The sequence below is a fragment of the Euwallacea similis genome, chromosome 26, assembly GCF_039881205.1.
Source record: "Euwallacea similis isolate ESF13 chromosome 26, ESF131.1, whole genome shotgun sequence".
NCBI lineage: Eukaryota > Metazoa > Arthropoda > Insecta > Coleoptera > Curculionidae > Euwallacea > Euwallacea similis.
The window spans coordinates 2,960,688-2,983,315 of record NC_089634.1 but is presented as its reverse complement, the minus strand read 5'-3'; the positions used below and the strand labels follow the sequence as shown (position 1 = coordinate 2,983,315).

At 41.2% G+C, this 22,628-nt stretch overlaps 2 protein-coding genes across 2 annotated transcripts; both read right to left on the bottom strand.

Annotated features, from left to right (window-relative positions):
• Positions 1-7,570: 7,570 nt before the first annotated feature.
• LOC136417166 (uncharacterized) lies at positions 7,571-8,888 on the bottom strand. Its single transcript, XM_066402708.1, has 4 exons — positions 8,845-8,888; positions 8,719-8,787; positions 8,413-8,644; positions 7,571-8,347 (listed from the first exon to the last, which is right to left on the bottom strand). Exons 1-4 carry the CDS (start codon positions 8,886-8,888, stop codon positions 7,571-7,573), a joined length of 1,122 nt encoding a protein of 373 aa, XP_066258805.1.
• Positions 8,889-13,416: 4,528 nt separating this feature from the next.
• Positions 13,417-14,553, bottom strand: LOC136417165 (jerky protein homolog-like). The gene is made up of 3 exons (XM_066402706.1): positions 14,377-14,553; positions 13,813-14,301; positions 13,417-13,742 (listed from the first exon to the last, which is right to left on the bottom strand). Exons 1-3 carry the CDS (start codon positions 14,551-14,553, stop codon positions 13,446-13,448), a joined length of 963 nt encoding a protein of 320 aa, XP_066258803.1. The 3' UTR covers positions 13,417-13,445.
• Between the last annotated feature and the right edge of the window lie 8,075 nt (positions 14,554-22,628).

Below are 22,628 nucleotides of genomic sequence, written 5' to 3'. Positions count from 1 at the left end.
TATTAAGATAATTCCTTACTTGGACAGAATAATGTGCTGAAGCACCGTCCTGCGTAAAATACATTTTTTGCAGCACATTCAAAGGTACACCTTCTAAAAGGTCATCGAGTTGATTTTATAGGAAATTTAAGTTAGAGTTTCCATTAAGATTAGGTGGTAATTCATAATGACCTACGATATGGTTCCAATCCACACCAAACATTTATTTTAAATTCGTATTGGAAATGCCGTTCGGTGATCAAATTTGGGTTTTCCGTATTCCAAGCGTGCATATTTCAGAAGTTGAAGACGCCGCGTCGGGTAAAAGTGGCTTTATATGTAAAAAGAACATTTTTTACACATAAGGGGTTCCTACTTTGTTGGTTCCCGAAAAATGTGATAACTGTGTAAAATACAATCGTGGTCATATAAATAGCACACTCTGTTTTTTGAATCTTTAAGCCATATATGACATTTCAGCTTAAAATGAATAACTTGCATAGAATTCTATGAAATTGGATGATTTTATTCACGAGAAAAAATTAACAAAAAATAAACAATTTTCTTTGAAAAATATTTTTTTTTATATAGCTGGCCAACTAAATAGCACACTTTGAAAATTTGAAATAAATAGACAAATACACTTAATAAACTCATTATTTAGTTGGGTAACCCTTATTTTTTAGAACGTGATTTAATCGCGCTGGCATTGACTATTAACTTTTGAATGTAGTTGGTGGGAACCGAATCCCAAGCATACTTAATATTATCCCATAATTCATCAGCGTTACATTGATTCATGTCTTTAATTGTCCTTTTTACCCATTCCCATACATTTTCAATAGGGTTCAAGTCAGGACTTTGAGGTGGTCAATTTAAAACGACAATTTAATTCTGTTCCATCCATTGTTTAACCAGTCAGGAAGTGTGCTTGGGATCGCTATCTTGCATAAAAATATAATTAATTGGCATGGATTCGAATGCATATGGCTCCATTACATTGCTTAAGATATTTTTATATTTAAATTGATCCATAATTCCCTCTATGCGATGAATTGGCCCCACACCGTTCCAAGAAATAGCACCCTACACCATAATTGATCCTCCGCCGTGTTTGATGGTTTTAATAGTATAGCGAGGATTGATACTACAGTTTGGTGGACGTCGAATATATGTTTTTCCATCATTTCCGAATATATTAAATTTAGATTCATCGGTTCAAAGAATCCGGCGCCAAAATTAAGCGCTTCTTCTTATTTTTGTTGGATACGTTTGGCTTTCTCTTAGCAATGCATCCACGAAGGTTGTTTTGTTGTAAAATTCTTCTTACAGTTCGGGCGGATATATTTATTTTGTAATAATTTAAATTTTGTTGCCTTATTTTCACAGACTTTAAAAAAGGGTTGGCTTTACTTAGCCGCACAATTATCGCTTCTTCTCGTTTTGAGATTTTTCTCGGTCTGGAAGCTCTTTTTTTATTTTCAAAATTATGGTTGTTTTTGTATAATTTTAAAGCATTGTAGACTATTTTGCGTCAGCAACACAAAGTCATGGAAATCTCTGTAATAGATTTCCCTTCTTTTTGTAACCTGATTATTATATGATATTAACTCTCGCCTTTCTGGACCATAATGTTTTTTCCTACCCACTGTTTTTTGAAAAGAAATCATATATTAATAACTATCAAGTACTACCGTATTAACTTTTACTTACTTTTAATAAATTTATTCGGTAGAAACAAAAATTAAACACAATATATCAGAACGTACTATTTGTATGAAAACTACTAATCTATTGAAATCCTACCAAAATTTAAGTATAGAAGGTTTTTTTTGGTATACAATAAAAATGCGTTCTACTATTACGTATGATAAAAGATAAATAAACTAAAAATAGTTTTTCGTTTTAACAATGTCATTTAAGACTTCTATTTTAAAAAGGATAAGTGTGCTATTTATATGGCCACAACTGTATGTGATAATTCAAGCTTGCGTGGAAAATCAGCTGGTGGCAAATTTTGTACAGGTGTAAAATGATATGACTAGAGACCATTGTCATGAAATATTCGAACTATCTGTAATTTACTAACTCCGGTTTCTGCCTTTAATTGCCTCGAACTTAGTTTAGGGTTTCCCGCTACTCGAAATAAAATTTCTCCCTCTTGTTCTGGGATAATAACTTTTGGTCGATCCGTAGTATCTGGTTTGTGTTGCAGTGATCCAGTCTCACCTAACTGATCATAACTATTTTTAAATAAATTGTGACTGGGCTGTCTTCTATTTGGATAAATTTCAAAATACCTGCTACAAGCTTTTCGTTCATTGAATTGTTTGAGCGTAACAATACACTATATCTCGCATCTCTGCAGTTGAAAATGGATTATGTCTTGGCATAATGTATAATACGTTATAACTGACATAAAAACTTCAATTTCAGTAAATTTTAAAGAAAAAAATAATAACTATTTTGACAACCCACTACTCTGTCACTGATAAATAGGCATTCAGTTTAAAAATGGCGCCAACGTAAATTTACTTCGTTGGACTTCGCCAGTTTTCGGCTCTATCCAAGAATACAAACATACTAACATTCATAAGGTATTAAATTAGCGAATATCTCGAAAACGGTCAAATTTTAAGGCTTCTAATAAGTATGCCTTTTTTGTCTAGAATTGTAATCAAAATAATATTTTAATTAATGGGACTACTGGACCTGCATAGAAAAAGAATTACAACCGTTTTAACTAGCCAAGACGGTTTCAAGTGGCGCCCCCTATTGGTGATAATAAAACCGACAGTCCTAATTAGTTTCCCTTATCCGAAAACCACCGTATACCAAATTTTAATACCATAAGTCAAAAGATGTTGAAGATATGAAAAAAATCAAAAATAAAATTTAAAATTATCACTCTGTATCTTTGTTAATATTAACTTTCGGAATACAACAATTGCGCTGGATCTTAATACTTTGATGTGAGAAATCTGTCATTTCTCTTTGTCTTATTACTTTTGGGATACCCTGTATGCAAAGTGTCCGAAAAAAACGTGTATAAAATTTTACTACATATTTTGGTCAAAAATAGAATGATTCACTTTAACTTAGTTATGTTGGAAATTGCTTCTTTAGCCACTAGAGGTCGTTCAAAAAAATGTTTTTGAAAGGATTTTTCCTAATTTTTAGAAAACGCGTTAATCGATTTGGTTGATTTTTAGCATGCGTTAATGCCTCCCATATTTAAGGGTAGAACGAATATTTTAGATATTTGGAAAGTGTAAGAAGCATGACATCATAAGTTGAAGTTTATTCATAATTTTTGTGTTAACAATTTTATGACATTAAAATATTTTTTATTTAGTAGACCAATTACATAAGAAGTTTTTTCTTGTCTTGTAAAATTAACGGTAGATTAATGGTTAAGCCAATATTTTTATTTTTGTGTATCTATCAACAATAGTTATTCATTCAGACTAACATAAATTACTTACAATTTTCACAATAAGGGCATCGGAACATTATTACATATTAAGTAAATGTTCAAAATGTCCACCGTTTTGTTTAACGCATTTATTAACATTTTTTATGAAATGAATTTGAACTGCTTCCAGAGTCTCGGGGTTGTTATAAAATTTGCCGGCTTGTAAAATACGCCTTAACAAGTCCTCTCTCGTCATGACTGGAGATTTATAAACTTCTTTTTTTAACGCGAATTATATCCCCGTAACTGCAGTGTCAACACTGTGACGTCATACGTAATTTAACTATAAATAAGAAGTAGCAGTAAGAGGCAATACTTTTGTATTATCGGTATTCTCACCGTTCGTGTTTAATCCCGTTTAAATAAATCTGGTTTCGAAGTCATTTGTTTTTTTTGGGGGGGTCTTGACGAACCACGAACTGGCAGCCTATAAAAAAATCACACATATTCAGTTCTAGTGAACGAGGAGGCCAACCCATAGGTGAATTTTCTCCTTTTTCTATCCATCGATTCAGAAACACTTAATTTAAATGTTCTTTAACATTTATTGCAAAACGAAGGGGTACACCATCATACGCCTTCCAACAATCAGTCCACACATCGGATCCTTCAACTACATGTTTCTGAATGATGGGCAGCAGAACCTCCGCAATACGCTTGTTGTCAGGAAATAGTACACAATGCAAATCCTCCGATTCTTCCGCTATTATGCCTAGAACCCAATGCCCATTAAGAATTCTTCCCCTGTTATATTTTCTATGACCAAATATAGACTCGTCAATCTAAAATGTAATACTATTTATTTACCAATGTATTTATGTAAAATTGAATCATAAAGAGATTCTGGAACTAATCCGAACTAACCTTAACTACAACACCTTGACCTCTAGTTTTAGGCATTTGTTCCTGCATTTTGGAGGAAGCTTCTCTTACCATTTATTTTGCTATATACTTACCTTTTTTTTTTGCGAGGAGGAGGGAATCTTCTTAAGACACCCGACTTGGTTCACAGCCAGGTAGTGTGGGATTCGACCGACCATTACGTCGCCCGCCTACCCACTAAACCCACCTCCCCTCTTCTGCCCCGGAACCGCCTCTCGGCATTACATCGGGGCTTCCTCGATCTTCCGACTAGGTGCGGACACGGCCTCGCACCCCACTTTTCTTCCTCTCGTTCTCCCTTGCAGTCTTGATCTTCAGGATTTTCTCCGTCAGGCCCTCAAACGCTTCCCATTTTGTCGCACTTTCCATCAATTCATTTCCTATCTTGTTTCGGTCCAGGTCGAGTCCACTCTCCCTGGCCTCCAACCGATAGCCCTCCCATTCTGGACACTCCCAGAAATTATGCTCCGGTGTGTCCCTCATACGCATCGCAGAACCAGCAACAAGCATTCCTCTCCACCCCGATGCGCTGCAGGTACTTACCTATACACTCCGTGCCCGGTAAATACCTGCGACAGCATATACCCGCTCTTACTCCACTCGCACTCGCACCAGATCCGGATCCGGGGTATGAAGGTTTTGATCCAGCCCTCATACTTCTCCCAGTCCTTCTCCCATTCTCTCATCGCCCATTCTTTCGCCTCGCTCCTACCTTCGCTCAGCATATTACGCTCTAGCACTCTAATCCGTTCCGGAGGTATCTTGGCCAAAGCTAGCACCGCCTCTGTGGGTGCCGTTCTGTATGCACTGGCCACCCGGAGCGCGAGCAAACGATTTGCCCTCTCCAGGATGGCCGCGTACTTGCCGCACGTCCGCTCCGTCTGCCAGACAGGAGCCACGTAGATCAGAACCGACGATGCCGCCATCACCATCAACCTCCGTCTCTCATACCCCAAACCACTAACTCTAGGCAATATGCCTTCGAGCTTCCCAATCACTCTCGATACCTTTTCGGCGGTCCGGCGCGCATACTCACCGAAGCGAGCATTTCTGCTGAACCACACTCCCAGGTACTTCACGCATTCTTTCGTCTCGTACAAGACGTCGTCCACCCTCAGACTAATACTCCTTATTTCCCTTCGCCTGGCCTGGAGAATTATCTCGGTTTTTTCTGTAGCCATGCTAAGTCCCACGCTTTCGAACGTATCTGCGACCAGTTCCATGGCCTGCCGAGTCCTCGTCTCTAGGGTTTCCCCGTCCCCCGCCGTGACCACCAACGCCAAGTCGTCCGCGTAGGCAACCGGGGTGACTCCACGCGGGTACCCAGCCGTCAGTATTCCGTCGTAGTAGAGGTTCCACAAGACGGGGCCAGTACAGACCCCTGAGGCACCCCACATGACAACTCTCGGACCCCCCCGTCCGGCAACACTAAAACCCGAGCATGCAGGTACGACTGAATTATGTTCAAGAGGTATCTGCTCACCGGGGACCTCCTCAACACCTTGATGATGAGGTCCCACGATGCACTATTGAAAGCGTTCTTAACGTCTATCGTTACCATGACGCAGAAGCCCACATGCGTGTAACTTATCCCCCTGGTCCCTTCCACGACCTGCATGACAGACCGCATGGCGTCCAGGGTGCTCCTGCCCTTAACGAACCCATACTGTCGTTCATCAATCATCCCATACTTCGTCGTTTCTTCCAGCAATCTGGTCTTGACCACCTTTTCTGCCACTTTCCCGAGTCCGTTTACATGGCATATGGGCCGGTACGTGGCCTCCGCGCCCGGATCACGCTTCGGTTTCTCCACCAGCACGAGTCGAGTCCTCTTCCAAACCTTAGGGTACTCGCCCGAGGTCAAGATGCGATTCACGCAACCCACCATACCCTGGGGCACTGCCCCAAGATACAGCTTCAAGACCTCGTTCGGTATCCCGTCCAGTCCCGGAGCCTTGCGGCTCTTGAGTTCCCCAACCGCTCGATGGATCTCCTCCGCCGTAACCCGAGGCACGTCATCCGGCACTACCCGCGGCTTCACCGGGAACAGCGTGTTCACCTGCCTGTGCATTTCTGCCGTGGGCAGGGGACCCCTGCTCAGTCGGTCAAGTTTCCCGGCCACAATCTTGTAGCCGAGTCCCCAGACGTTCGTCTCCAGCTCCGCACACACGCGATTCCACTCATCTCTCTTGGCCTTCCTTACGGACACCTTGAGAGCCTTCTTTTCTCTTTTATACTTATCGGCTGCCTCGGCCTCAACCGTTTCGGATCCAGACCGAAGCCGCTCCCTTCCTCTCTCTCTAGTCCACGTCCTTGCTCTCACACAAGCTTTCCGCCTTTCGGCGACCTCTTCATTCCACCAGTACACCGCCCGTTTCAAATTCCCACTCTCACGCTTCCTTAAACATTGGTCACAAGCTTCGCTTATCTCCCGAACTATTCCTTCGGGAGTTTCCACTTCGCCCAGACCATCATGCTGCACCACGTACTGGCTCAATCGCCCTAACCCCTTCTCATTCACTTTCAATCCTACCTTCTTCTCACTTCTGTCCACGCCAACAGGTACGGTTCCCCGTCGCACCAAGCGATAGGACATGCACCTGCGGCCGCTCCAACTCTCCATTCCCACCTCCACATTCCAATCACGCATGCAACCATGCACAGTCGTGCCTGCCATGGTCACGTCAATTAGCAACCTGCCGTTTCGGTTCCCGAACGTCCACTCGCCTCCGGTGTTGATGAGGACGAGTTCCACGGCATCCAGGAACTCCTCCAGGACCCGCCCGTAGGCATTCGTCGCCCAGGAGCCGAACCGCCCACTCTTGGCGTTCAGGTCCCCAGCGATGAGAACCCTCCTGCCGTCATGCCCCCTGATGTACCCCTCCAGCCGCCAAAGCCACGCTGTAAAATCGGCAGTGGTCCAGTTTGGGGAGAAATAGGCGTAAACGAGAGTGACGCCGTGCAGCTCCGCAGCGACGAACCCCCGATCTCGGTGGATTGACTGCACGCTCACACCCGGCGCAAGCCAGATGAAAGCATCATTGCACCTGACCCGTACTAAGCTCCCTTCAGCCACGCACGGCTCCTGACCGAGCACCACATGGATGCCCTACTCTCTGATCACTTGGTACATGAGGTCCATCGCGAGACGGCCCCTGTCCAGGTTGATCTGTAGGCACCGCAGTTCCCTGTCCGACGCCATGACCCCAAACATACCCACACTAACATTCACACTCACGCACACTCACCCGTATCCACTCCTAGTCTTTCCCCGTCCTTTCTGCGGCGCCTCCCTCTCCATCTCCCACCAGAGACCGCAGGAAGCTGGTAGATGGGGAGTCGTCCCCCTCCTGCTCCGTCCTGGGGGTGGAGGCCGCCATCGGTCTCTGCCTCTTCATCGGGGTCTCCTGGATCCCTTCCCCATCCATATGGGTTCCCCTTTGGCCTTGGGCTCCCCATTAGCCTTGCATTCTCCCTTGGGCTTGGGCTCGCACCCAGGTCCCCCGGCGCTATCCCCCCCTTTTTGCACAGGGGGCAGTATCGCTCCGCTCTACAGTTGGTGGCCTTGGGCCCCCCTGCGCGCACCTCGCGCAGAGCTGCGAGCGGTCCTCCCCCTTGCATTCCCCCGCCCTGTGGCCCCCTTCTCAGCATCGGAAGCAGCGCCCAGTGTCCCGTCTCTTTCTCAGTCGACATTGCGAGATGCCGACCCGGAGGTCCGTCACCCTCCGCACGCTTGCTGCTGCCTCGGCCTCCACTAGGATGGTGGCCGTTTGGCAGCTCCTGAAGCTGAGTCGGAGGCTCAGCAGCCGTAGCCGCCCCTGCTCCACTCCCGCCGCGGTCGCTACCGCCCCTACCACCTCCTCCCCTGTGGTCACTCCATCCAGGCAGTACGCTAGGAAGGCCACCGGCCGCCCAGTCCCCCCCGTACACGCCCCCTCCCAGTTCCTTGATGAGAAGGTCCCTCAGCCTTTCCCCCTTCCCCCCCTTGGGCACGGTCAGTAGGACTTCGCCCTTTTTGGTTTCCCTGACCGTGCCCACTTTCACCTCTCTCCCCCAGTCGCAACCACCTGGCGTACCCTTTTCAGGGCATCCCGATAGGTCATCTCCTCCTCCCTAGTCACGCAGATGGCCTCCTCCTCCTTTGAGGTGGCACTCTTCGCCCACTCCCCCCAGTCCCGGCCAGATAGAAGCGGAGCATTACCCCGCTTCCCTCCGCTGCCAGCTCCCCCAGTTTCCTCACTTTCAGGGATTCCGTCCCCTGAACATGAGGGATCACCACCCTGCTCCTCCCCTCTTCCCTCACGGTATCTACGAAGTCCCTAAGGGCCCCATAGATACCTTCCGTGCTCACCTCCCCCCTCAGCTGCCGGTAGAAGACGTACCGTGTCTTCTCCTCAGTCCTCCCCCCTCCACAGACGGCACGACTGCACCAGGAATGGCACCCTTCCCTGCTGGTCCTCCCCCAGCTCTCTCAATTCAGGGAGCATTCTCAGCACCCCGCCCCGTACCGCGGAGGATTCCTCCCCCACAATGACCCCCAGGTCACTCCCATATCCCTCTCCGAAAGGATCCCCACTTACCTGCTACGTTTGAGAGAACAGTCTCTCCTCCCAGCGCTCCCGGATCGCCGCACGCAGCTCTCCAGAGGCAACCAATTGGTGGATTCGCTCTCTTTGGTCCCTCGTCCTCATCTCCTCCGCCGACTCCGTTTCGGTGGCACAGTTTACTGTTTCCACCGCCATCATTCCTTCCCTCTCCATCGCCTCTATCTTCCTCCTCAGGACCACGTTTTGTTCCCGTAGCCTCTCCAACTCTTTACATGTCCTGTCCTCGCGAGCTGCTCTGCGTAGGACGCTCCGCAGCCCAGACACAGCGTTCACGAGATTCTGGCTCGACCGGTAGCTCTTCCTGAGCAGCTGCTCCAGGTTCTCCGCCCTTGACACCGCTTCCTCCAGGGCCGACCCTATCTCCCCCGTCGACTGGGAGAAGCTATTCTCCTCCTCTTGCCCCTCTGGTTGGGGGTGCTTGTAGATGGGGGCATCTTCAAGGAGAAGGCGGAGAAAAACTCCTCCCCTCAACACGCTCACCGTCCCCTCCGATGCCCTCCTTATGGGGAGTGCCTCTGATGCGGCCAGCGACCGCCATAGCTTACCCGGAGCCGTCTCTCTGCGAGCGGGAGGCGACCGCTGCATCCTTCCGCTGTTCGCAAACGCCTTCTCTACCTCCCTTGCTCCATCCTCTCCTACGACGCTTTCAGCGCCGGAGCGGTTCTGGCCCCCCCCAGAATCCACGGCGCCAGCACTGGCGACCGGGGCTTTCACCCGGTCGGAACCAGTGGCGGGATTACTACCCGCCTGGGGTACACGTTTTATGATAACACTCTTCATTGTACATAGTCTGAAATTTAACACACATATGGACGCCATACATCCAGGTAAGTACTAGGTCAGTATAGATTCTTTAGAATAGGAATAGGCTAGTAATTTGGTTAATTTCTCGGAGCCGCTCGGAACTGGTCTTCCATCCAGCCAGGCATCCCTTCGGCGCGCACCCCACCTTAGGATTTAGGAGGTATTTATAGTGGCCTCACCACGTGACCCCAGGGGATCCCCGCGCACCCAATCATCCCGGATGTCGACCACATCGCTGCAGTCCCCACCAGGACCCATCAGCTGTTTGCGGTTTGCTCCTTGGATAGCAGGGGAAGAACAGGATACTCCGAAGAGTTGGAATTTCAAAGGATGACAATGGATGACATGGGACAATTTGCGCTCTGTGCGGTAAGTACAATTTCAGCTAAGGTATCGCGCGCTCGCCAAGCCCGTATCCACAGTGTGGACCTCTTCGAGGCCGCTGAGGATTGAGCTTCCCCCCATCCTTGCATCTCTTGGGCGCGCGCTATGCCACGAGAATTGGAAGTTATTATAGTGGCCTCACCACTTGATCCCCGAAGGGATCCCCGTTCACCTGATCCACCCCGGCCCCGAAGACATCCTTGCCCCCGTTGCCGAAATCCATCAGCTGTTTACGGTTTGTTAAGCTGGTCCACGGCGGAAGTTTTCGTTCCGGACTTGCAGTTTTTAGGCTGAAGCCATCACTTATCACTCCCACTAATCAGTGACCACGCGAGAAGTCCTGGCCGTTCCCCTATCCGCCACCCGGGGGACGCGCCCGATAGATTTCTCAATCCACGGGTTGCTATATACTTACCTAAATTTACCTTTTTTTTATATAGGGAAGGAAAACCTTCACAGGTACCCGGCCTGGTGGTCTGGCGACCGGGTTATGTGGGATTCACCCTCCTGAAGGAAGGGCGCCTACCCACTAAAAACCTCCCTTCTTCACCCTGGATCCCCCCGGAACCGCCGTTAGGCATTACTTCAGGGGGGGGGGGGGTGGAATCTCCTTACGCTACGTCCCCACCCTCAAGGGGCGGAGCTTCGCTCCCACAATCAACTCCGCCTCTCTCTCCGCTCTCCGTAGAATCACTCCTGATCCGCCTCTCCTTCTTCCTTGCCATTGCCAAACACCTTCTGAACATTTTACATCCTCTCGTTCCCGCTCTATGCCCTGTCTCATTACAGAGCGGGCAATGTTCCTCCTTTTCGCAACCTTTACCCTCATGGCCCTCTCCTCCACACCTATAACATAGCCCACTCCTATCAGTACCCTTACACTCTCTTCCAGCATGTCCATACTCCCAACACCTAAAGCATCGCGGCAGCTCTATCCTTCTCTCAATATGACACCTCACCATTCCTATTCTAATTGTTTTTTCTCTCTCCAGTGCTTCAATCACCCCCTTTTCTGCTCTAATCGTCACCGCCTGCATACTATTTAACATTGGTCTTAGTTCACTCATCCTATAGTTAACCCCACTCCAGCCCGGTATCACCTCTGACAACGCCTGAATTACCTCCTGTCTTGATACGCACGCATCCATTCCTTTTATACTAACCGCCTCCAGCCTCCCTGTCATTTTCCTAACGGTGTTATGTCCTTCCAATCCTAGCAGCGCTTTTTCCAATCCATCCACCACCTTTTCGTTCTTCTCAGTAACTATCAGCAGCTTGCCCTCCTTAGTACTTCTCATTCTTATTACATCTTTTTCTTTGTTTCTCCCTTGTAAATACTTTTTCATCCTTTTTAATGTTTCACTATACGTTTCTTCTTTATTTTCAATAGTTAAAGCATACGTCTTTCGGTTTATTTTATCACTCTGTTCTATCCCTTTTTCCCCCACTTTTATATATATCTTTACCTTTGTCTCTGTTCCATGAAATATACTTTCCACCATTTTTCTAAGCTCCTTCGTTGTTATGTCCTCCAGCCCATGCATTGCCACCCACTCGCATTTTTCAGTTTCCTCTTTAACCTCCCTAATTCTATCAAACAGGTCCCTTCTGCTCCCATCATAGATAATCTTAATAATTTTTTTAAAGATCGGTTTTTCCCCCTTTTTTGTTTTAATTTTGTTCAACTGTTCTATAACCCCAAAATTCTCCGTGATCTCCAGTAACTCCTTGTATTTTTTATGAAAATCCGACTGTATACCCCCCCCCCCCCCCCCCCACTATTACAACTTTAATTATTTCATCTTCCGTATTCAAGGGATTTCCCGTTTTTAATTCCGTATTCGTGTACTCTTCCACCTTCCACTCTTCTTTTGTTTGCATTTCATACTCCTCATAACTATCTGTTTTGTGTATTGTGCCCGTCTGCGTTCCTATTTCCTTTTTTTCTATTTGCTTCGTTTGTATATCAACATCCATTGTCATTTTTTCAACTGCTTCGTATCTGTGTTTTTCCAAAAATTCTCTAACTATGTTTTTATTTAAATTCGCTATTTGTCTTTCCATTTTTTTTGTTAACTCCTTTATCTCTCTCTTCGTGTTGTTTTCAATATTTTCCCTCAAACTCCCAATCAATTTTGTAACCGCAGTTAATCCTTCCATAATAACAAATACCTCCGGACATTCTCTTTTTTTGTGTACAGCTTCTTCACCTTCATCCGATATGTCATTTCTTTTCCGTTTTCTTTCATAGTCGCTCAAAATTGAACCCTCTTTTGCCCTGCAAACTAGTTTTTTCATCTTCCACTCGCCTTTCCAATTGAACAATCAGCCCTCCCTTATTGCTATAAACCGATTTCTCCGCCGTATCATCCCACACCAAATCTATTGTCCCTATACTGTGCCTTCTTTCCATTAACTTTCCTTTAAGAAAACTTGAGTGCGTTTGGCCCCCCCCAGAATCCATGGGACCAGCGCCGGTCACCGGGGCTCTCACCCGGTCGGAACCGGCGGCGGGATTTACACTTGCCTGGGGTAATACATTTTCCGACTCACTCATTCCATTGCCTTCCTTTGTGTCCCTCTTGGTCCTTCCCCTCTCCCTCCGCCCGTCCGACAAGGTTAAACCTGCCAGTAGTCATGCTACCGTCGGCATGGCCTTCGGGATCATCGGCGTCGTACAAGCCCTCCCACTACGACAAAGTGGAGACACCTCGGGAGGGTACCTAAATTTACCTAAACTTACCTCAACTTACTTCAGCTTACCTCAACTTACCTCAATTTATTTTAATTTATCCCACCTAGCACCCCTGTTCACTCCACGATCCCGTAAGAGAGTCAAGTATTGAAATAAATGTGGAAAAGCAAACTTTTGAACAAAGCATTTCCGCACCAAAAAAAAAACATATTGGTGAACTACTAAGCGAGTAGATTACGGGAAAAAAAAGTAACGCTCTAAGTGGTTTCCGTGATATCCAAGTTTTACCAATTTTTTTGACTAAATATTCTTTTATCCTAATTTTTTTAGTCTTGTAAAATTTTGATTTATCACTTACCTTAGAAGATATTCCAGCATATTGCCTCTCAATGCATCGTACCTATTTTTCGTTTAATATATTGGAAATGTATCTTTAAATACACGATGTATGGTTACATATTTATCTTAAATATCATATTACAGTCCAATCGCGATAGTGTGAACACAAAAAATCCTAGGGTAGTTCATACCAACGAGGGTGTTCACAGAAAAGAGGGTGTAACTAAATAAGTTTTTTTAATAATAGTTTATTAATAAATACCAAACCAAATTATACATTTCAAAGATGAAAGAAATCAGTAATTTTTTTTTGGACATTTTTTTGAGAAATTTTTGCCATTACTGCTTGTTCGAGAATCTTTTTAAGAGTGATTATTTCACTTATATTCATTGAATTTTGATTGCACCATTCTATGGCCATATTTAATGCTCTAATTACATCGGAATGGCTAATTTTTTCAATATGTGTACCACTTTCATTGTCATTGTCGCTTTCATCTGAAGAAACATCTTCCAGACCAACAACTGCTTTCTCGTCTTTAGTCCAGTCTTCCACATCTGCAGCACTGTATTCAGCCTAAAATTACAGTTTATCATTATTTTGTCGACCTCGGAGAAACATGTAATCTCATTGTGTATTAACTTACTGGAGCAATTTCTTGTAACAAATTTATTGTATCCTTAATGGCATCAGGGACAAATGCCTTTTCATTCCTTAACTTTAGCTGTAAAATACTTAGAGGAAGGTTATCTTCATCTTCATTTTCCTTATCTCCATCAAAACCTGAAAAAATGTTTTTCCAGCATTTCTTAATAACTGTTACATCTAATTTATCCCATGCTGCAGACAAATGTAGAATTGCATCTTTTAATGAAATTTTCTTGAGAGCTACCGCTATTGCTTCTTCTGATGATACAATAGAACTAAGCAAGCTCTTTCTATAGTACACTTTGGTGAGCCTTAAAATATTTTGATCCATTGGTTGTAATAAAGGAGTAACATTGGGCGGCAAGAATTTGACGAAAATCATCCCGTCTTCAGTTGTTAGTTCTGTTGCTGGTGGATGGGAGGGTGCGTTATCCAAAAGGAGAATTGCTTTCTGTGGCAACTTTTGAGCACGTAGAAAGCATCTCACCTACAAATTAACAATTTTGGAATATTGGCATAAACAGCATATATCACAATGAACACAAGTGATTTTAACTCTTACCTCTGGTACAAAATGTTGAAAATACCATGTCTTGAAGAGGTCTCCTGTCATCCAGGCATTTTTATTGCTTTTATAAACGACTGGGTTAATAAAATTTTTGAAACACCTTGGATTTTTGGATTTCCCAATTACTAGAGGTTTCAATTTATGACATCCTGAAGCATTTACACACCCCATAAATGTCAGTCTTTGTTTTGAAATTTTTAAACCAGAAGCTGTTTTTTCAGCCAATGCGACATACGTTTAGTCAGGTAATAACTGTCAATACAATCCTGTCTCGTCAGCATTGTAAATTTGGTGACAATTTAATTCATGTTCTTCGATCATTCGTTTTAGGTTCTCTTTGAAAGGATCCACTACATCTGGATTGGATGATAATTTCTCTCCTGTGATTTTTAAAAATCTTATGCCACGACGATGCTTGAATCTCTGCAGCCAACCATCACTAGCTGTGAAAATTGTATTCATTTTTAAATCTTTGGAGAGCAACAATGCTTTTTGTTTCAACATATCTCCTGATACTATTAAATTTTTTTCCCTCTGCTTAAGAAACCAGTCGTACAACTTTTGCTCCAATAGCGGAAATGCTGACTTCTTTAAAGTACATTTTTTCGATGGTTTCAACGTGTGAGTCATAGTATCCATAATCAAAATTTTCTTTTTTTTATCCCACAAATTGTCGATTTTGCTACTCCGTACTTTTTGGATAACATCGTGACAGACATCCCTTTATTATGCTCTTTCAAAATGTTGGCCTTTTCTCTCAAACTTAAAAAGGTTTTCTTTAATTTACCCATCTTGAGCTGAGTATTTACAGGACTATATTTTCTTCTGATACGTACACGATTACACATACACACACGACGTACACAATATTTCGAGACACATAAAAAGAAACTTCCCGCAGCAATAAACAAATGTTACACACGATCACTAGAAAAATGCTGAAGTGTTAAATAGGTTTTAGTAACGAAAAAAAGTACGTCTCGTAGTCTCGTCGGAAACCGAATGTCACATAATATAAAAATGCATCAGGTTCACCCCAAATGCATATGTTTATCTTAAAAAGAATTAATAAACAACATTCCACATCCTTTTCATGCCTACAACCCTTCATTATTTTTCTCACACTTACAAATCTCCAATCACTTTCTTCACACTTACGTTAAAACGAATTGATAAACAAACCCTCATCTTTTATGATCAATGATTTATTATAATCATAAGAGTTGCAAATTTATTCTAAAAATATAAAAGAACAATAATAAATAATAACTACTTGGTATTTATAATAAATGATATGCAATTAATTTATAACACAAGCAAAAACTGAGACAGAAACGTTATAAATGCACTTGTTCACACAATCGAAAGTGCACGCTGTTCACAGTATACGGCGTTCAATGTAAATAATTTCGTGTTCATACCACCGAGCTGTTCATATTAACGCATGTTCACACTACCGCGATTGGACTGTATAAGTTAAATAGACTTTTTCCTTAATATTTCTTTAAATTTTATGCAAATTGAGAAATTTTAATAAATGGACAACGATTTTGGAAAGTTAAAAGTAAATAATAATACTACAACTAAATGGACTCAACGAAACTAAATTAAAAGTTCAATATAATTGCCCTCTTCTACAATACACACCTGAGCTCTTTTCATTACAGAAATACAAATATTGTGAAAAATTTGTGGTTTCAACTTAAATTGTTTTGCGTCTTCTATGATTCTCTCTCGTAAATGTTGTTCATTTAGTATCGGAACCATATAATCGATAATTCGAAAAATCGAAAATAAATTCCCAAAAACAAAAATCTAATAGCTTAAGATCGGGACAACGAGTTTGCCTATGAATAGGTGCTTGTCCCCGGCTAATCCAGCGATTATTAAAGACCACGTTTAGATCGTTCCTAACATTTCGACCGTAATGTGGTGGAGCACCATTTAACTGAAACCACATATTTTGACGCATATTTATGGACAAATCAACTAGTAAATCACTCAATGAGTTTCTTTAAAAAAATGGAAATTGTTAAGCATTTAATCGCGGAGGTATGAAAACCGGACCTAAGGGAAAATTGTCAACTATTCCTACCCAGGCGTTTAAACAAAAATTTACTTGATGATTTCTCTTTACAGTAGTTTTTGGATCATCTTCTGCCCATACGTGGGTATTGTGCCTATTCGTAAATCCATTACGCGTAAATGTGGCTTCATTCGAAAATACAATAAACCTAAGAAATCTAATGTTATGATTATTCTGCTGGCAAAGCCAATTATTAGGTGTACAACTTTGCTTCCGCCGTTTTTTTTCCGAATTTCGCGATTTTATTGTAAAAAACTAATTATACCTTTAGGATCCAAAGTATTGTCCATCGCTGGCCACTACTTTCTCCCATCTTTCGGGCAGCATACGAATCCCGTGTTGAAAAAATTGGACATCTTTTGAAGCGATCCACGATTCTATCCAATTTCTTACTTCTTCATAAGACCGGAAGTGTTGGTCAGCTAGCCCATGTGCCATGGATCGAAACAAGTGATAATCAGAAGGAGCTAGGTCAGGAGAATATGGCGGGTGGGGTAGGACTTCCCATTTCAATGTTTCCAAGTATTTCTTGACCACTTGCGCAACATGGGGTCGAGCATTATCGTGCTGCAAAATCACTTTATCATGTCTCTCGTTGTATTGCAGCCGTTTCTTTTTCAATGCTCGGCTCAAACGCATTAATTGGGTTCGATAAAGAGCACCTGTGATTGTTTCAGTTGGTTGTAACAGCTCATAATATATTACGCCGAGTTGATCCCACCAAATACAGAGCATGATTTTGGAACCATGAATAGACGGTTTGGCCGTCGACGTGGAAGCATGGCCGGGATATCCCCAAGTCTTTTTGCGTTTGGGATTATCGTAATGAACCCATTTCTCGTCCCCAGTCACAATACGATGCAGAAATCCCTTCCGTCTTTGCCTTGCAAGCAACTGTTCACAAGCGAACAGACGCCTGTCAATATCTCTTGGTTTCAACTCGTACGGCACCCAATATCCTTGCTTCTGAATCATTCCCATGTCTTTGAGGCGTTTTGAGATTGTTTGTTGAGTCACTCCCAATGATTGTGCCAATTCTTGTTGACTTTGACACGAGTCTTCGTCAAGTAATGCTTCCAAGTTCGCATCTTGGAAAACCTTCTTTCTTCCACCGCTATGTTGGTCTTCGACGTGAAAATCACCGTTCTTGAAGCGCTGAAACCACTCACGACATGTCCTTTCACTAATAGTGGCTTCCCCATAAGTATCTGAGAGCATTCGATGAGCCTCAGCAGCAGATTTCTTCATATTGAAGCAGAAAAGTAAAACCTCCCGCAAATGACGAGAATTTGGCTCGTACACTGACATTTTCAATTGCGAATAACTTTATGATGAAGACACAAATAGACTAATATTTTTATGAGGTTATGTTAACAGGTGCCCAAGGCTCCTGCATGCCCACATGGGGTTATTTATTTCGATCATTACTTACCGCTACATACATCTATTCAAAAACGGCGGAAGCAAAGTTGTACACCTAATACAAAAAGTAACTCTTGCTAGAAAGTCCGGTAGTAGAAGCACATGGACTTTCTGAACATGATATGGGTATAATAAATTTTGTCTTAAAACTCTATGAACATCAATAAAGTTAACGGGTGCATTTTCGTTAATCTCATTTATTTCTGTAGCCATTAGTCTAGCACTTTTGCCCGGGCTTGCTTCCGTTATTTGAAGAATATATACTTCTTGATTTGATTGTAACTTGCGAGGTCGTCCATATTGCTTTGCTCTCTGTTGCTTAATTTTTCCCGATTCCTTCAAACAATTAACTAAATTGGAGAAAAATTGTCTTTTTGGATGGTACCGATTAGGAAATATACCTGCATAACATCTAGCCGCTAAACTAGCATTAGAATTGTATTTTCTTATAAATGAAAACTTGTTTACCTCGATATTTAAAATTATTACTATTGTTAATTTTATTGTGTTGGCTACTTACCCATTATTAAGACCATATCAGTCATTTCCAAAAATAATAAAAACTCTTTCCGATTAGCCACTTGCGTTTGTAACGTTAGTATAAATGTAAGATTATACATTTATTTTCGAGGAATATTAAAATTTACTCTGGATATCGTTTAACAAATAAAAGCTAATCGTTGCCTTGGCAACCTGTCTCATCATCACAGATATCTACTAGATTTTTCAATAGTAACACAACGTACATTTTGTACCAAAATAAGTGATCAATACGTTTCCGATATAAACAAAAAATGGGTACCATGTATTGAGAAACAATATGCTGGAATATCTTCTAAAGTAAGCGGTAAATAAAAATTTTAAAAGAATGAAAAAATTAAGATAAAATATTTAGTTTAAAAACTTAAATACATTCACCATTGGCGCGCGCGAAAAAAGTTTGGAGAAACGTGTCCGTGACCCCCAATTTCCCCTCTCCGATTTCAATTTTTTTTAAACTAAATTATAGGAAAAGAACGTCTCATTGAACTGTGTATCAGTAAAAAATATCATTAAAATACGATAAGAAATACCGGTTATTAACCAAATTAATTTATTTTTTAACAGCTTCAACACTCTGTATAGTGACTATAAAACTCCAAAAAAAGTCGTATAAGGAAAGTCTACTTATTTTTGCTCAAGGAATCTGGTTAGCGGACTGGCCTACTAATTTGTAACACCTTGTATTTATGCAGGGTGTCCATTTAGCAGATCCTCGGACACCTGTGAGTTTATTTGTGATTTTATAAAAAAATCAATTATGAGAATGTATGTATATGAGGCTAATGAAGGTACCTTTTAAAATTAGTGATAACCTTACAGGGTGTCTAAAAAAAGCGTGAAGTCATAAATTGTCATTTTTTTAAATGGGACCACCCTAATTTTTTTCACACGATAGAATCCTCTCTTGAAACTATGTTAGTTTCTAAATTTTTTTTGCCTTGGATGCACTGGCTCAGAGCTATGGCATTTTAAAAGATTTTTTTTGTATTTGCAGTTTTTTGTTTCTTCGAACTCTGTTTCTTCTAAAACTAGCAATCAAAATGAAGTATACTCAACAAGAAGTTATTAATATGATTTATTTGGTTGATTCATGTGTTGAAAATTGTTTATTAGCATATCGGATTTACGCACAACGATTTCATAATAGAGGACATTCTAATATAAGGAGACTAGAACGTCTAAAGGAACGTTTTGAATGGAGAGGAAGTGTTAATTATGAAAAGAAAAGTCGAAACAAAAGGGTCTTACAAGAAGTAAATAAACTGGACGTTACTATCAGTAACAGAAAACCTAAATATTAGCGTAAAATATTTTAGGGATATTTTATGCTAATATACGCAACAGTTGTTCAAAATGTTTTCCGTTATTTTCCAATCACGCTGCAACTCTTAATTCTTTCAGGGGTAATATTTTGCGCTGCAAATATCGCTATATGGGCAAGAAATAAATATTACGTATCATTGACATTTAGTAAGCTAAATTTTATTAAACAGCTCTAAAAATAAATACCTCAGTAAACATAGTAATTTTTTTTAACTAGGTGGTTTAATTTTTGTACCATTGCCTTTTCTAAATATTGTAGTAATCTTTGAAACACATTTTAGTTTTACTCAAACATAATGGGACTTGACATCTAAAGTGGAGTTAACAACATCCAATTGGTGCGAATTTGTACTGACTTCGTACTACAAAGAATATATCTTCTTCGTGTAGTATATACTGGTTGATGTCTTGATTCTATAGTCTTCAAATCTGGTGAAACATATCTTTTATGCCTTGTGATTGTTAATGTAATGCGTGATATTGAAGATGAAGGTTTTATTTTTGCTTCGGTTATTAATTTGCGAGCACTTTCTAATCGAAAATTTTTCATTGTTAACGATTCCATCTCAGCATCATCTAGCATCAGTTGTTTATAAATAATACAAACATTTACAACTCATGCATCTACAAAATAGAAAAATATTCGATGCCACCATTTATGACTTTTACGATTTACTTCAAAACATGTTTTCATTTGATCGAACTTGTCCACTCCATTCATATACTTGTTGTAGTTTACAAGTACTCATGGACACCTCACATCGTCGATGGTTCTATATTTGTTTTTTCTCTGGGCTGATATCATGTCATCCGGTTTGTGGTAGTTTAATAAGATTGACATTACGTTTGTCCTTCCACTTCACTGCTCGAACACCAGTGTTGCTAACTGAGTAATCAAATTCACCTCGTTTCATTTTACTATCTTCCAAAAATGAGGTAAATATTTTCTTTTTGGATTTACTCAACCGCAGGAATAAATCCTATTTTGCTGAAGTGATTCTAAGAAAGAAATGCTGTTGAAATAGTTATCAAAAAATAACAAATGACCCTTGTTTTCAAGACCTTGCGAAAACTTGCGGATAATATTGCTTCCTAAATCTTTTTACGTCATGCCTCCTGATTTACCTATATAGGTTTCGAATTTAGAGCAATAGCCAGTTTGGTCCACTAGCAACCAAATTTTATATACAGTGAAATTTCCCATTAGCGGACAGCGACAGTTCCAAGTTTTTTGTTCGCTAATGGGGATTGTTCGCTAACGAGAAAGCTCAAATTATAAAATTATTATAGATATGATAAATATGTAAAAGAACTAACTGTGTACATACGTTTATTTTTGGAATACTATTTGATATACATATCTTAAAAACTAGATGAAAACAATAAGAAAAGTTACATAATAAAACAGGTTATGTATCTAGTATATAATATACATACATACAGTTGCGGAAAAAAGTATTTAGACACCGCTTTATTTGAAATATAACTCTTTCCAAAACCAAAACTATTAATTATACTTAACTATGTGTATATAGAAAATAAATCTCATAGCCAGGGTTTTTAAATAATGTATAATTTATTAACAAAACAAAAATGTGAAACGAGAAAAATAAATTATGTTGAAACAAGTATGAAATTCAATAGGAATAAAATATTTAGACACGCGCACATGCTGCCTTTTAATCATTTTGCTGCTTCAGGAAAAAGAAATAACTTGTAGCAACTTGTATGCTGCAATCATTTAGAATCAGTTCTTGCTTCGTTGAGGTAATAAAAACTTGAAATTTTTTAAAATGACTCCAAAAACTAGGGAATTAACAAATTAAGAAAAAAATTTGGTTATTAAATTTTATAAAGACGGTAAATCTGCAAGAGAAATAGGGAAACTGATGGGTAGACACCATTCGACAGTGACATATACCATAAACAAATTCAAAATTTCAAACACAGTCCAAAATAGAAAAAGATCAGGCAGACCTTTAAAACTTGACAACAGAGATGAGCGCTTAATTGTCAGAACCATTAAGAAGAACCCATTTGAAAGTTCAACAACTATCTCCAGAGATTTGGAATTGGCAACAGGAAAGTCTGTAACACCAAGAACAGTGAGAAACAAATTGAAAAAGGAAGGGTTCAAAGCTTGTACTGCACGTCGTAAACCAATGATTAATAATGTGAATAGAAAGAAGCGATTAGATTTTGCAAATTCTCATAAACACAAGACAAATGAATTTTGGGAAACTATTATATTTTCGGACGAAAGTAAATTTAGCGTTTGGGGATAGGATGGACGAAAATTAGTTTGGAGAAAGAAAGGTACAGCTCTAAATAAGGAAAACCTTCAGCCTACAGTCAAACATGGAGGAGGTAATGTGATGGTATGGGGATGTATGGCGGCAAATGGTGTTGGAAACCTTGTATTTATAGATGGTATTATGAACCAATATTCTTATTTAGACATTTTGAAGAACAATTTGCGTCAAAGTGCCATTAAATTGAACCTAGAAGGTCGTTATCATTTTCAACAAGATAACGATCCTAAGCATAAATCGCGATTAGTAAGGGAATGGCTTCTTTATAATACTCCCCATGTATTGGAAACACCCCCTCAATCACCTGACGTGAATGTTATCGAACATTTGTGGGAAGAATTGGACAGAAAAATTCGCAAAAAACCTATTCACAACCGTACCGAGTTGAAAAGAGAGTTAATGGACGCATGGATGAGCATCTCTCCAGAAGTTACTAAAAATTTAGTTCATTCTATGCCTAGACGGTTAGAAGCTGTTATAAAGCCTCGAGGATACCCAACAAAATATTAGAACATTTGTTTGTTGTTTGTTTGTTATACTTTATAGAGTTTGTCTAAATA